Source organism: Calidris pugnax, unplaced genomic scaffold (genome assembly GCF_001431845.1).
Source record: "Calidris pugnax isolate Ruff unplaced genomic scaffold, ASM143184v1 scaffold44, whole genome shotgun sequence".
NCBI classification, from domain to species: domain Eukaryota; kingdom Metazoa; phylum Chordata; class Aves; order Charadriiformes; family Scolopacidae; genus Calidris; species Calidris pugnax.
In genome coordinates, this window is record NW_015094506.1 from 732,167 (window position 1) to 748,194 (window position 16,028).

At 41.5% G+C, this 16,028-nt stretch overlaps 1 protein-coding gene across 2 annotated transcripts; it reads left to right on the top strand.

The window, feature by feature from the left end:
* TMEM263 (transmembrane protein 263) lies at window positions 1-16,028 on the top strand. 2 transcript variants are annotated; one of them, XM_014964094.1, is made up of 5 exons: window positions 1-35; window positions 3,179-3,236; window positions 4,313-4,431; window positions 8,201-8,270; window positions 13,307-16,028. In XM_014964094.1, exons 4-5 carry the CDS (start codon window positions 8,207-8,209, stop codon window positions 13,591-13,593), a joined length of 351 nt encoding a protein of 116 aa, XP_014819580.1. In that variant the 5' UTR covers window positions 1-35; window positions 3,179-3,236; window positions 4,313-4,431; window positions 8,201-8,206; the 3' UTR covers window positions 13,594-16,028. The 2 variants fall into 2 exon arrangements, with proteins under 2 accessions (XP_014819580.1, XP_014819581.1); XM_014964095.1 differs by lacking the exon at window positions 1-35 and having other exon boundaries at window positions 4,316-4,431.

Genomic DNA, 16,028 nt, shown 5'->3' on the forward strand with positions numbered 1-16,028 from the left:
GGGTCGCCGGCGGCCGAGCTGCGGCGGCGAGGCAGGTAACGGCGAGGGGGAGACGTGGCGGGGGGGGCGGCGGGGCTCGGGCCGCCCCGGGAGGGTGGGAGCGTGGGGCCTCGACGGGCAGGAGTGGGCGCCTCCTCGGGTGCGGGACCGGGCTGGGGGGCGGCCGCCGTGGGGCGGGCTCCCCGTGTCCGTGGCGGAGCGCCTCCCCCGGGGGGGCGGCTGGGCACCCCTCGTCGCCTTGGCCTGGCTGTTGGCTGGTCCTCTTCTTCCCCGTGAACTTCTCTCTGCCAGGAGAAGCTTCGTTTTTGTGTTTTTTGGGTGTTTTTTGGGTGTTTTTTTTCCCCCCTTTTTAAACTTCGCCGTGCTCTGGTGTTTTCCTGCGGTAACTTGCTCTTTATTTCATCCATTTCTCCCAAGTCCAGCTTGATGGAGCAGAATCTGAAAGAGTTTTATGGTAAAGCGCTTGGGAGCAGCTTAGCTGTCGGCATTCACCTACCCTGGCCTAAAATAAATGCTCTAGCCGTGCAGCTGGTTCTTTCTGGTCATTGTGCGGAGCTCACAGGCAGCCTCTGCGGATGCAATTAGATGCTTCCTCCTGCCTGTTTAACTGGCAGAATAGTTTAATAGAGAACTCTGGGTCAGGATGTCGCTGCGTGAGGCAGATAAATACCAAGTACACGAAGCCCGCTCCCGTGCGTGCAGAGCAGTGCTTTGGGCAGCATGGCTCTGTATAATTGGAAGGCTGCATAAAAGATAGCTTAATTTAGTACACAAATACTGATTTGTATACGCATCAATTTTAAGACTGCTCAGTAAATACTATCCAGACTGAGAAATTTTAATTTTTTTTTTCCCAAGCTTTCTATTAAGTTGTGGTTAAACATTTAGTAGAGTTGGTATTGCCTCCTCAGTATAGAAATGGATTTGTGTTGCAAAAGCGCAAACCAAAAGGTGGTCCCTGTCTGGCACGTGAACAGATAAATGTCAGGCAGGAGCCAGCAAACAGGTGGTGGATGCGAGGGAAAAAGTTCATTATTTCATTAGCAGGGGTGGTAAGGAAGTTCAGTAGCTGCTTTATTGCCCTGACTGTTGGGCACTGTCAGGTTTTGTCTTTGCAGGTCTCCTGGAAAAGGATTGCTGAGGCAGGTGTGGAGCTCAGGCGGTTGGGAAGGCATTAGAAGAAATGGGGAATGCTGTGCTCTAGAAAGCTGAGTTAGCAGGAGGCAGAGGGTGACAGGACTAGTAAAATCGAGCTTCTGTGGCCTTTCTGAAGCTGTGCCCTGGAATTTATCATTTAATTTCTAGAAACGATTTGGAGGACTAGAAAAGGGGACATTGGATTCTTGCAGCCTTTGATTGGTATCTTGCAAATGCTTGCTCAAGAGAACTTGATTGCCAACATCGGATGTTCCGAAGAGCCTCTTTTGGAGCCTGATCTATACCTCATTTGAGAGTGATGGAGAAATGCTGGATTCTTTCATAGGCAGAATCGATAATGTGATGTCCTGGGCAGAGTTAAGGGTCTGGTGTCTTTGTTTCAGGAGATATGCCTCCTTTTTTGCTTTTAAATGTGATGCATGTTTGGTTGGTTGATTTTTTTAATACAGATATGTTGTGTGCTGAACCCTGCAAGCTGTGAGCCTGTTGTTCATGTTTCTTATGCCAGACTTGATATCTTTTTTGGAGGGGTTGTAGCCCATCCTGCTGCAGGTTTAAAAGTAAGCAGTGGTTCACACCTAGGAACTTCTGATCAGCTTGCTATATACTCTTTCCCTGAAAACTGTGTCTTTTTCTTCCCCTGAAATTGACATGCTTGCTTCCAAGCCAGTCTTGCCTTGTATATAAATCTGAATTTTGAAACTTGGCTTTTAAACAGAAGGCTTGTTGAAATGTCAGCTATGCTCTTGGTTTTTAGCTACATGCTTTCTACGTGCCTGGATTTGTTTTTTTACTTTAGTGCTATTAGTGTTGACTCGTTCCTCCTGCAGAGGCTCAGTCAACTGTCTCCCTTGCATTAACTAACTGAAAAACAGGCTCCCATATCAGCTGTGCTCTGGAGGTTGTGTCTGAGAGAACTAACAGCACTCAGCACTCTTCCTTGTGGCATGTTACAAGCCCTAATCCAAGGCGTAAAGCAGGGAAGCGAATAGTCTGGGGTCGCTTGTGCAGTTTGAAGCAGTACCCCGCAGACAGCCATGGGTGGGATTACCTTCTTGGCTTCATGTTTATTTCCTTGTTTAATTTGGAGAGTAGAGCACTGTTACTCTTTACAAAATGTATTTCTTAAAGTATCACCCCTAAAAATATTTTTTTTTTCATGTACGTGAAAGACATGGGGTTCATTTTGAAATCTGCAGCCGCTGAAAGAGGGGAAGGAGGGCCGTGCACGTGGCAAGGGTTGTTTTGTTCTCCATTGGCTCTGTAGCCAGGCTTTCTGACTGCATAGCTGGTGAGCAGAAGGAAGATAATTTTTTTTCATGATGGACTAAGATGGGGCGATTGGTTTGTTTGCAGTTCTGTCAGGTGAATCGTTCCAGCGCTGTCTGCTGCTGCCGCAGCCTTCTGGAGCGGCATTATGCTGCCAACTGAAGTTGGCCCCATCCTTGGGTCATTTCGTTGCTGCCCGCAAATATCTGAGTAGTGGCATTGAAACAAGCCAGTTTTTACCGGCTGCTGCTTGGGCTAGGTTTGCTGTGCTGAAACAGTAGGGCTTTTTGTCTGTAAAGCATCATCTGCATCTTCAGGAGCATCATCTGAAGTTCAGGAAGCTGTCAGAAAGGCATCAGGAGCATCATCTGAAGTTCAGGAAGCTGCGTGCATGTCGGTAATGGTTAGAGCCCACTTCTTGATGGAAGGCTAAAACTTTACAAATTGCTGTCTGAGAACTGCAGGCCCGTTAAGGAGAGGTTGTGTCTGAACATTAATTACCATGCTTCATAGCAATCCTCGTGGCAGCACATGGAGCAAGTAAAATTATCTCCATTGCCCAAGAACACAGAAGGAATCGGTGTGGTGGTGAGATAAATCTCATAAAATTGTGGCATCTCAAGGCCGTGCCGAGTGTGCTTCTCCCCTGCCATGGGGCTTTGTATTTATGATTGCCACCATACTCGCGTGGCAGGTGTGGGACAGGAGTGCAATTCCGTAAGATGTCACTAACCTTCTACTTTTCTTGTAGGTGTATGCAGAATACTTCTGTGGAAACAACCAACGATCTTCACGAAGGAGTATATTTGGTGAGAAAGTTTTAGTTTAATCAGCTTTGATGTGAATGCATTTGTGGCTGTACTGTTACCTCCATAGCTTCCTAGCACTTTCATTCAGGGTCCTTTAACAGTGTTAATTTTATAAATAGCTCTCCAATTAAAAATACTTTTCTAAGCCACTTCTTCCTTTACAACAACATAAAACATTGAAGCTTCCTATGTATTTTATATTCTGACAAAATGACAGTGTGTTTTCTTTAAAACCAATTGAAAGAGTGACTTCCATTTTTATTGTTTTTTATACTTTTTTAATCTTAAGGTTGATACATAATTTAATGTGTTGTTAAAAAGATGAGAAGTTATCCCTTATCTCTTGAGTGACTAGCACCCTCATAAGCGCACAGGAAAAAAAACCCAGCAAGCAGTTTGCACGTGTCCCTGTTTGAAATCTCTTTCAAGATCTGTTTTTTCTTACACTTCTTAACGTAAGGAAATGTAAAGCCTATGTATTCATTTGCGCAGATGAAGGAGGAGACTGGAGAGTGCCACTGATACACCAGATGTCTGTTTCATGTATGTCCATGTGAGTTCTGCCAGGACTCATAGAGATCCCGTCCCATTCCATGTAATCATTTAATGCAGGCATTAAGTGAAGCTGGAGACATTTCCCTAGTGACACAAGGCACTGTAAATTTGGCATCACAGGATGAAAATGCCAAGAAAAGCTCTACTTGCTTGCCTTTTCCCTTTTTTTTTTTTTTTTTTTTTTTTTTTGGCCAGCTGGCATACTCTGAAGATTCTGAAAGACATATCAGAAAAGTTCAAAGGTTCAGGCTTCTAATAAATCTTTGCCTTGTTGCATGCGCTTGCAATTCTGGTAATAATTATGACTAATGATTCAGTGCACAGGGGACTTTGAATCTGCAGCTTCCAACTTGAGTTTCCAAAGTTCCTTACTCAATTCCATGCCTGAATGACTTAATTCTCTATACAAAAGTCTGACTTACCCTTGCACCTCCAGGTCGGTGCCTTAAGTGTTAGCTGAGTTTTAATCTCTGTTGGGTCTCATGAATTTTGCTTTCTTCTTTGTGGGGACACACCTTCAGCAGGGAGGGTGAAGAGGAACCTCCCTTAGGATACACTGCAGTCTGGTGACCAGGACACTTCTGCAACGTGGGACATACGAGCTTGAATCTTATTGGACAAAGGAGGCATTGAACTGTAGGTGAGTGCTTTCACCTTGATGATGTTACACAAAAGATACTGAGTGGTTTCTGCTTCTCTCACTTCAATTTTTGAAGAAAAAAAATTCTATTCCTGCCCTCGTCCAAGATTGGATGAAGTCATCTGCCACCAAGCAGCTATTCCAGGCCTTTGACCTCCAGTCAATAGAAATACTCACCTGAAATCTCTGGAGGAGAGCCAGGTTTAAGAAAGACATGCTGCTGTGTGTAGTATTTCCTGCTCACAAGATATGCTACACCCTGTTTAGCACACAGGATTTTGGATCATTTTTCAAAGACTCTTAAGTCTCCTGACGTGTTAAATTTGATACAAGGATGCATGACGCAGGCTGTAACCTAGATATCTAAAAATTTTCTGCTTAAAGTCCTTTGTTGGATCTCGGTCTCGATTCTGTGATTCGCTGGAGAGCATCTACAGAAAAGCAAAAGGACTTGAATTGTGCTTTGTGAGCTCTTATGTGCCAAGTTCTGTTTCAGGTCAAGCCATGAGCCTTTTCTGAAAGTGACGTGATTCTGTTTTCATTTGTGCTGATGTAGTAGGAGAACAGTGAGTACAACCTAGCACAAGCTGGGTAGGCGCATCTCCTGTGGCATCCCTGGAGTGCTTCCAGGCACTTGTAGAACCACCCATCATAGAGTAGTTCTCAACTTTTTGATCTGCAGACCACTGAAAGCTCACTTCTGTGTACAACAAATTCAGTTCAACTTCTTTTCCCTTAGGTGCTCTTCTCAGGCCCATATAGGTACCCCATTAATTTCTGGGGTCTGCTGGCAGCAGGTTACAGGTGCATGAGCTGTAGAAGGTAGACCACTGTGGTCCATGTGGTTGAGTGTGAGAGTGAAGTATTTCTGCGGTTTAGAAGGAGTTGCAGTTGGGTTAAATCATTGCATTTGAGTGATGCATTGTGTAACGTACCTTTTTAAAAGTAGCTTGGGGTCAGAGTTGTGTAACCTTGAGGTTCTAGGGAAGGTAGCAGAGGAGGGAATGCCTAATCTTATAACTTTCCTTTTTATGTAGTGCTGTGATTTTATATGTTTGCTTGGTTTGGGGGTGGTTTTTTTTTTTAATACTTTATCACTAAACTAGAAATGCTGCTGTGGAACTCCCATGCCCCAATACATCAGTTTGGCCATTTAGCTTTGCAGGAAATGCAAGCAAATCTGACAGCAGCCTAAACTAGATTACAGAGGGTTATGAAAGCACCTTTTACCTGAGCTGTTTGCCAGTTTTCCTCTGACTCTTTCCATTGGATAGGTCTCATCTTAATTATTTATTTGATGCTTAACATGGCGGATCCTTGGTACTTCATCGGGGCTGTATCTGCTGTATGTGCTGCTGTGTCCAATACCTTCTTAATAGCAGAAAATACTAAAACTTGTGCGGAGCCTTGTGACACTTTCTAGCATTCTGCTATCTTCCGAATTGATAACTTACCCTATCTCCCCTCTAAACTTGTTGATAATCCCTGACAGTGTTTTGTCTTTCCTCATAAGGTTAAATAACTTTCCTGAGCCTCTTATGAGGAATTGTTGACAGAAACTTTTTGAAAGCTCAAACAAGCAATTTCACTGGGGTTTCTTTTGGGAGATACATGCTGGCTACATACAAATACATTATCAGAGGTAGTTATTTATAAAAATCAATTTATCTATGACTTAACTCATTTGTGTCTCCCTTGAGCCTGCTTTAAAATTGTTTTGGTCCCTTTTTTTATTCCTTGGTTTGAAGTAAAACTTGCTAGGTTGTGACTTTTATTTTACTTGTTTTAGGACCTTTTGTAATGTAGCAAATAAAATCTTTCCAAATTCCTGAAAGACTAATCATCTTAATGAACAAAATGGCCACATGTTAAGTAGAAACATAGTTGCTTCATCTTTATACAGATGTCTTGATCAAATAATGTTAGGCCTGTCAGTTTCTTACAGCATCTGCCTTTTCTTTCTTCTAGTGCTTGATATTTTTGTTTCAAGTTGGGGGAAAAAAACAACAACCTACCTGCAACTTCACATAGTGAGGACAAAATCCTTGTGTTTCTTCCAGCTTGCAGTAGATGAATGCAAAGCAGTCATGTAGTACCTGAATCCAGTCCTTTCTCAGAACCTGATTGCCCTTGGTTGCTCCCTGGGAGCGGTTGCGCTATTTTTTCTTTATTTTTATTTTTTTTTCCTTGATTTATTGACCCGTGATTAAATAAAATGACAAGAAATGCTATAATTGATATTTTTCAGATTGCCTCTTAGCCCTCATGTATTTAGTCATCCATCTTGATGCATTGCTGCTCACTTTCCTATTTCTTAGCTTCCACATTTGTATTTCTGGCTTTTGAGAGGTACTTGTTCAGCGTTGCCATCAAATCGGCCAACCTGGTAGGAGGGTTTTTTTTGCTTGCTTTCCTGTTCAGCTGCTTCTGTCAAGGTACCTATGCTTTCTGAGTCGTGAACTGATACCCTTAGTGCTGATTGTGAAGACTCTTGAATATTCAATTTAGACTTGCTTCGCATCCAAAGATCTATCATGTAGTGTGTGGGTGCCGGTTTTTACTGTGATGTTGTGACTTTATGATTATACTGCGAGGGTTTTAGCTGTTGTTTTCCAGGTGAGTCTTCCCACCCTCAAGTTCTGCTTCTGCCTCCTCATCCTTTCTTCAGATCCCAGCCACTGTTTTCTCACCCAGAGGACGTATGGAGAGATCTTGGCATGGCAAGGCAGGCTGGAATTATTTTTGTGGTGGTCGGTGACTCCTGGAAGAAACTGAATTATTTAAAGGCTTGTGGGGAGAAGGGAACTAATAGGTCACTGGCAGGAGGACAGAAGGATGCTGAGTGGTAAAATGCAACTTGTTTTTCTTTCCCATCTTCCCGACTGCAATGCCTGCTGAGGAGGGAAAGCAGGATTGGCAGGAGAGCTCAGGGAAGGAGGCAGAACTTAACACTGAGGCACGGTGTTGGTGGTGGAAGAAAGCAGGAGGGAAACCTGGACTAGATAATGCTTTCTTTCCCTCTGAAGGGAAAAGGCAGTAAGCAGAGCTGCTGATTTGAGCTTTCTTCTGTGCTTCCCCTCACTGTCAGGGACTGCTATTCGAGAACTGCTCTGGGAAACAGCTTTTTGGTGTAAAGAAATCTTTCTGAAATACTTTAATTGACAAGTTTGCGTAGAGTTAAAACAGTCTGGTTCTGCTGCTATCACCACAGTGTGTACGCAGTACTATTACAAGAGAAAAGGAGTGTTTTCTCTACATTTCTTCCATCTTGTTTTCATGGCACTTATTCAAATTCTGCCACAAGGACTTGTTTGTTTAAAGTACTGCATTCCAGATACTGATAGATCTTATAGGCATGCTGCTGTTGTTTTTCTAGTGCCCAACACCTTTATGATCACTAGGCTTTGCTTTTTTAGTACATAAAAGCCACTGTCATACAATAGTTTTTCTTTTCATACTGTTTTTCTTTCTAATTGCTTTTTAGGTTTGCGATGCACTTGGTGTGGGGTGGCAGCTCTCACCAAGCCTGCTGACCTGGTGGAGGGCTCCGTTTTCAAGTATTAAGTCTGCTTGAAGAATACAAAAGCAGAGTCTGATAATGAAATAGCAGTAGTTTTGGGCAGGATCTGTAACGAATCTAGAATGTATCTGGTGACGAATAAGAACTTCCTTTACTATGTAACTTGAACTGCATGAATTTTGGATTCATGAATAACATTTATGCATTGCCAGAAAAGATGTACAGCATATGTGAATTTCTTTTTTTTAGGTAATAATGAATCAAACGGACAAAAATCAACAGGAGGTCCCATCATATCTTCATGATGAACCACCAGAAGGTATGTATTAGTTTCCATAATGTCAAGTAAATTCCCAGAATTTCATCATAAGTTCAGATGTCTCTTTAAAAAGTGGGTCTGGAAGCTGAACAGTTTAACTTTCATTTAAGTAGCAGTAAGCAAGGCATCCCTGGGATGGGATGCACCTGGGTTGTTGTTCACTTCTGCATTATCATGATTACAATAAGGCCACTGCATATAGCTCAGTAAACAACTGTACTGATAAATTATGGAGAAGATGGACAGATACTGAAGGACGTAATTTGCAGATTAGTTTCCAGAGATGTGAGTTGGTTCAATAGGTATTTATTTCTGCTGTTCATTATGTGAGATGGAAAGAGCCCAGCTTTGCTTTTGGAGACCTTGCTTGAGGAGTTCATAGTGCTTGTGACTTTTAAACAAGATGTGTTTAAAAATACATGAAACTTCATTATTGCTTTTGGAGACCCTTTTCCATTATGCAGTTAACTGTGGTTTTAATTGTTGACTTAATCTCAGGGTTTCCTAAAAGCAAACAAACACTTGACTTAATTAATTCAGTGGCATCTTGGTCTCCTGAACCACATGAATCTGAAATTTGGTTATTAGATCTGCAGAGGAAATGCAGTTGCAAATGAGCAGAGTTCCCTTCCGGGCTGTGGATGGCAGGACTGTGAAGAGTCCTGTTTGCATAACGTGACTGGAGGGACACTAGATCAAAAGCTGTTCCTGGCACACAGGCTGTCTGTGTTCTATCTTCTCTTGCTTTAAGACTAAATCTGTTGGATGTAGAGGTTGGTGAGTCCCGGTTCCTCTCAGTTCATTGCTCTTCAATTTATAATGGCCCTTTAAAGCTCTGTTTGTTTGTTGGTTTGGGTTTTTTTTTTCCTTAGCTTTTATATGTTGTATAACTGAACAATTTACTTCACTTGAACAACAGCATTATCTACTAACTGTAGGAGAAGGGTTGAAGTGGAATAGCTCACTCTATTCTTAACTACTAGGCAGGAAACACAAGTACTGGAAGATGGGAGGAAAGGGACAAACAGATTTTCATGGCACAGTGATTCTTAAGATCTGCTATACTGGAACTTGTTACAGTATCACGGTGTGAGGACAAAAATCTTTCTTTTTAAGCTCTTATGGAGTTGTCAAGACTAGAAGCATTTCTGAAAGAAAATGCCAGGTTGGAAACTATGCCCTGATATGCGTTATCTTCAAGTCTAATTGTTAAGGTGCTGCTTTTATGGGTTTTTTTTCCCCTTAAAGATTGAATTGTGTTTTATACATGTTAAACCTCACATATAGGAAGTGAACAGTGGTCTGACTGGTAGACTACAACCGATTCTTTTTTGAGGAAGGCAGTGAAACAAATAAGCATTTTTTGATCTTCCTAGAATATTCAGTAGGTTGTCCAGATCTAGAGCATAACAGCAGAGTCTGATCATCACTAGGTACTGCAAGGTTTTATTTATAATTTGTGAGCAGTTAAGACTGACTTTATTCTGTGTAGTATCTTCATTTCAGTATTACAACAACCAGTTTGAATATGAAGTCTAAATAGGTGGAGAAAGCTGGTGTAGTTTGAGTTGACTAGTATGAAATGCAGCTTATCTTAATGGAAGCTCCATCCTTGAAGAGGCTTTTTCCTTTTGATTCTGTTTCACGTGCACTCTTCGAGTTTTATGACTTTAGTTAAAATGTTGGAAATACCCTTGAAGAACATCCCTGTTTTAAATGTCATACAGGGCCTTCATATGTGATACGCTTACGCTATTGTAGAAAGAAGGCTAAATGAGGATGGAAGGCTACCAGTTGGATGTTGGCAAGAGATTATCTCTGAACAGGCTGCCAAAAAAAATCCTTAGAGGAAAGGCTCAATTCCAAAACCAATTTGCAGTTTTTCGTAAACATAAAAATAGTTCCAGTTTGTTCAAATCACATCACCGAGGTTGGTGCCTGAAGGCTTTAAAGAAATATGTATGTAGAAGAAGCTTTTGCGCTCGTGCTTTCTATGAGTAGTGCTATTCTGATGTTTTATTTTCAGCTTTGCAAGTGGCGCCAACCTTTGCAACCCACGTTCATTCAAACTCTTGTTCGCTGTTGGACTCCTTTCAGCAGGAAGCTGGCTGCAACACACCATGCTAGAGCCAACCCCTGAACAGGGAGCTTGTGTCGTTTTCTCCCTAGGTTTAGGAATGATCTGTTTTACCTTCTTCCTCATACTGGTTAGAAACAAGGAGACTGGGAGTGCATATGCTAGAATAGAAATCAACTGGCAATAAAAACTTCACAGCCGCAGGCATTTGCTAGATCTAATGGACAATACAAACAGGAATGAGATGGGAATGTGGCAACCACCATCAGAAGTTACTAATACACCAAGTCACAGTCAGTATTTGCACTCGTGAAAGGAGTAGATGTCAGAGCGTTGGCTGCCTGAAGTAATGTGAGGAAAAGCATGTTAAGGTTACGTTTGTTTCTCTCTTGTTACTTTTAAAGTTAGATATGATGGCTCCTTTCTTGCTAACATCAGGTCTGATTTACTGAAATCAGCTCTTAAAATTCCATGTGATAAGACTTTGCTCCCATTCACCCTGATGATGGAGATACAGTTGGGTGGAAGCGAAGCACTTCTTGACCAAATTTTTTACGAGGTGTGCAAGTGTGGTCACAAAAATCCTCTTCTGAATTAATACATAGACAGTGGATTTTATACCAGGCTCTATATGCTCCTCTCTGACAGTGATTCTTTAAAGGCTTTCCATATATAAACAGAAATTCTGATCTCCATGTGCTTGTGTTGGCAATGCATTTTTGCTGGAGATGTCCAGGCTGAAAGCCGCTGGCCTAGAATGAACCAGCAGGGGTATTATTTGTCTTTAAGTAAAAGGCTGTCATTTGTGTTTATGTGGAAGTGTTCAAGACCTGGCTGGATGGGGCTTTGAGCAACCTGGTCTAGTGGGAGGTGTCCCTGCCCATGGTAGGGGGTTGGAACTCGATGATCTTTAAGGTCCCTTCCAGTTCTAACCATTCCATGATTCTATGTTTCTAGTTTCCATGACTCTTTGTTACCTATATCAGTTTCTTCAGTAAGAGAGACTAGCATAAGCTAGAAGCGTTTTTAGTATTTTTTTGCTCCCTTGCACTGTTCATATTTATGCTTTTTTTTGTTGTTGTTCACATTAGTTTTCATGTTGTAGCAAATGAGTGCTGGGAGGTGACTCTTGGAAACTGTCCTCTGAATGGGAGTTTTCAGCAGTCAGGGCACTGGAGGCAGAGACCTGTTCTGCTGGTTCTCTGAAGGCATGTTGCAGTGCACAGTGAGTGCCTTCTATAGGGGCTGGATATAGGTCTCTGGCAGATCTAGAGCTGATTTTTCTTTTCCCCTGACTCTCTATACTCATCCTCTTCCAAGCGTGTTCTTTCTGCTGCTGACTCTCTCACCTCTTTATTTCATGATTATTTCTTCCCTAGCTCTGCTCACTGTGGTTCCCCTTGCTCTTTTCTTGATTGCCCCTGTTGTTTTTCCCTGAGAAAGGAAAACGTGTCTGTTAAATCCCATATATTATCTACGGGTAGCTAGAAAATACAAAACAACTCTGGAGATCTTGCCCTGTTTGTAGCTGTTTCTTTCCATGGTTTTCTCTGAAGTCTTCTTAAAGTGTTGGGGGTTGGTGAAAAATTGACAAGGCAGGAGGTGAAAAACACTTACATGCACAACATTGGTGAGACCAGAGGTTTCTCAAGGCTCACGTTGAAAATACCTTAGAGACAAACATGTGTCAGGGCTAATAGTTTATAGGTGCAGTAGGTGATATTTTCTTGTTTGCTTAAATTAACATACCGTTTCATCTTCCTTTTTCTTCTTTGAAGATTAGATGGTGCTTATACTGTAGTGGGAGTTACAGATTTAATTCCATTTAGAAGCAAGACACATTTATCTTTAGGATTTTGAAGCCTCCATTTAGAAATATGAAGTAATTACTAAACTATCGGAGGGCTAAGTTGTTAATTCTGGGACTCTTTCTATTACTCTGATACTTTCTATTATTTTGAGGCTATGTAATTGTACCATAAATACGGAATAGGAATTGACTTACACAGCATATAGCAAGAAACTATGCCAAATGCAGGTTAAATGTAACATCAGAAAGAAAAAACATATTTACGTGATCAATAACATGCAGAAACCCTATGGTTTGAAATTTGGTTTTGTGTATCATATTGGGACTTCTGTTGTGAGCCTGTAACTCCTTGCTGTTGTTAATCAATACCTTTGTGGACCACTTCTGTTATTTAATGAGCTTATTTGGCAGTTGGGCACTTCCCTCCCCCACCTCCCTTTCCCTATGCAAATTATAGAAAAGAAAAAAAAAAAAAGAAAATTTTTTGGAACAAAATTAGATTTGTCTGCGTGAAGAAGAAAGTAAGTTATACTGTGAAGAGCTGGTATCAGTTTTGTCCTTCTTGTTCTCTTTTTGGACTCCTCTGATTGCTCTCTTGCTTGTAACCTTCTCTCCCTCATTCCTGGCCCCAGTACACAACCCTTGTTAACACTTCTTCAAAACCATAATTACTAAGGAAAGAAGCAACTTTGTCTTAAGGTGAGCTCTTTCAAAGAGTACCTTTTTTTTTTTTTTTTAATAAACCTTTGGCTCTGCTTCTCCAGGAGACTTTTTCCAGTCTGTCCTTGGAGATTTGAACAGCAGAGTGGTGCTACTGCTTTTCAGGGCCCCTCTCTCTGTGGGGAATATTAATATGGGGAGGAAGAGGAGGCTGTGTCATTATTAATAAGCCCAGAAATGAGACTAATTTAGCCACGAGACCTTCCAGAGTCTGGGAGGGTAGTGGTGCATACAGAGGACAGAAGTTTATCACGTAAGACCGTCTGAGAGATACATGCCTGGTATTTGTAGGATCAGAATTTATTTGTGTTTCAGAAAACAGCATTGTCTCCCTACGTGTCACTGCAGCAGAGTGTTTTGTCTTATTTGGCACTGTGGTTCTTTTGATTACAGCACTGTGATTGATCTGCTTGTTGTTTCCTCCCCTAGGTTCGGTAAAAGACCACCCGCAGCAGCAGCCTGGCATGCTTTCCCGTGTGACTGGTGGCCTCTTCAGCGTCACGAAGGGAGCTGTTGGTGCCACAATCGGGGGTGTTGCTTGGATTGGAGGGAAGAGTTTGGAAATTACCAAAACAGCGGTCACATCTGTGCCTTCAGTGGGAGTGGGGCTAGTCAAAGGAGGCGTTTCTGCTGTGGCTGGAGGTGTTACAGCTGTAGGATCTGCCGTTGCAAGTAAAGTGCCTTTAACAGGAAAGAAAAAGGATAAGTCTGACTAAAACCAAAACTGAGACATACTTGATTCTCCAGAATATTGCATCAGTGGCATTAAAATCTGCTGAGATTTGGACCATGAGAAGCCATGTGTCTTGGACACTTCATCTTCTAAAGAGCTGTGCGAGTAACTTGATTTCATCTGTAAAGGACAGAAGAAGCTTGGCTAGCACAGAGTATGAAGATTTATTAGAGCCTAGATTGAAGCTTTGTATCTGGTGAAATGTTACACTTTAACTATAGAAGTGAGTAAGTGTATCTGAAGGGATAATACATATTTGAATATTCGTTTACTGTAAGTCTTTTTTTGCAGTTTTGGACTAAAAATGTGAACGTAGAAACTGGGTAATCTCTGCCGCTCTATCAATGAGGAGATGCCGTTTGTTGTTCTCAGTGGTTTCCCCATCCTCCTGCTAAGGATCCTTCAGCTGTGTCACGGCAGGGTTGGACGGACCCCAGGAGGTCTGGGTATGAAACTGTATTTGTAGGCAGGCTGTAAACTTATCCATGACCACCTTCTGCTGGAGCAAATAGAACTGGAGGTGTGGAGAAATTGGAAATGAGAGTGGGAGATAGAAGTGAGACAGTTTGACAGCGTGGTAGAAGGGATCATAAAGAGTATACTAACTTAATGCCTTATTAGAAAAAAAATATATCCTTTTGTATAAGTGAAGCTGTGTAAAGAAAGCCTGTCATTTCAGTACAGTTCACAGGATGAGCTTTAGACTCTCTTTACAAATCCTGGTATCTGAAACTGTGTCAGTTTTTCCTGAAAACAAGATTGCTCCATCTCAGGTGTATTTAATGACACACATCTATCTCCTGCAAGTGAAAACTTGCTTCTAATAAACTTCTTGTAGACACTAGAAAAAACGAGGATTTAATGGAAACTGGGCTGATGTTTGTGGTCATCTAGCACAACTGTCTGACTTGAAAGAAATTCCTTTGTGTAGTTGGAAACCACTGAAGAACCAGCAAAGCTGTTCTCTCAGCTCCATGGTGCGCCAGGTTAGCTTCCTGCTCTGTTTAAGCAAATGCAAGGAATTTTTCACTACGTCTTTCTCTCATACTTTGCATTTTGATTTTTTGAATAAAATGCAATACTTTTATTTAAAATAAGCCAAAAAAGGTAGAACGAGGCCTTAAAAAAAATTAAAAAAAATAAAAAACCAAAACCATCATCCAAGTAAATAATATACTGACAGATTCCAAGTGTTGACACACCTCAAATGGGAACATCTGTAAGTCCTCTGCAGCGTGTCAGGCAAAATGCACTTGTAATACACAGCTTGAGGTTGCCTTAAAGTAGAAGCTGTTGGTGATCTGTTTTGTGTGTGTGTGTGTATGTACTGATTTTGCAAATAAGTAACCTCTTTGGAAGCCCATAGAAGACGACTGTGAATGTTGTGTATGCAGTATTTTCTAAAAACTTGTGTTCCTACAGAGAACTTACAAGAAGGGTGTAGCGGGAGGCTTTTTAGAAATTTAAAAAAAAATAATATCCAAACATATCAGTTGTCTAAAGCTTAGTCTGATATTCATGGGTGTTGAAAGTATACGATGTGTAAATTATGGTACAGTAGTCACCGAGTCTCTGAGCCATGGGTATCTCAGCTGCAGCCTGGAACAACTTTTATTTGATATCATTAATTGTTGTATATGTTGGTAGCATGTTAGTCATAAGCGTGGGAGATTTGGGGTGGCAGGGAGAGCAAAAGCCCAGCAAACGAAGTTATCTGCTCTTTTTGTTAGTTCTACCAGCTGCTTCACTCCATGCTGCTCTGAGGGCGTAATGAGGTAAGTTTATGCAACAAATGGAAGACTTTAACTGTTTTTTTTTCATTAATCAAAAGCTAATTGCATAGAATACAGACTAGTGTAGTTCAAGGATGCTGTTTAGCTCTAGAAATGAGCTGGCTTGGGTATTGGAGGCAATCTGACTGCAGCAAGTAATTCAGTATCTCCTGCTCCCTTGGCAGGATGTAGATGTATCCCCAAAGGGCTACCGCTGAACTGTTAAGAGTTACCTGTTTGCAGCACAGTGGTATTTGTGACACTCAACCCAACCCTTCGTAATTGTTTTCTGAAAAAATAATGTTAAACCAGTCACACTCCTTTTTTTTTTTTTTTAATGCCATTCTCTAATTTTTATACTATGAAACTTGCTGCAAAACAAGTGTGGTCTGAAATAAGCAATGTTACATCTGTAAAGAGCTGCCAACACTTCATTATGTCTTGTTCTTAAGATACCCTGTAGTTATTACTTCTGAATCTTGTAACTGAAACACTTTACGTGGCGTATGGTTTTAGTTTTTGAAACGAGCTTTGTCCTATATCCTGCATATTTTCCATTCACTTGTGAAACTTGCTTAGTCTTTAAAAACTTGTTCTGATTCTGTCCTGACACTTGTGAAACATTAAATTGTTGCTGTTTCAGACA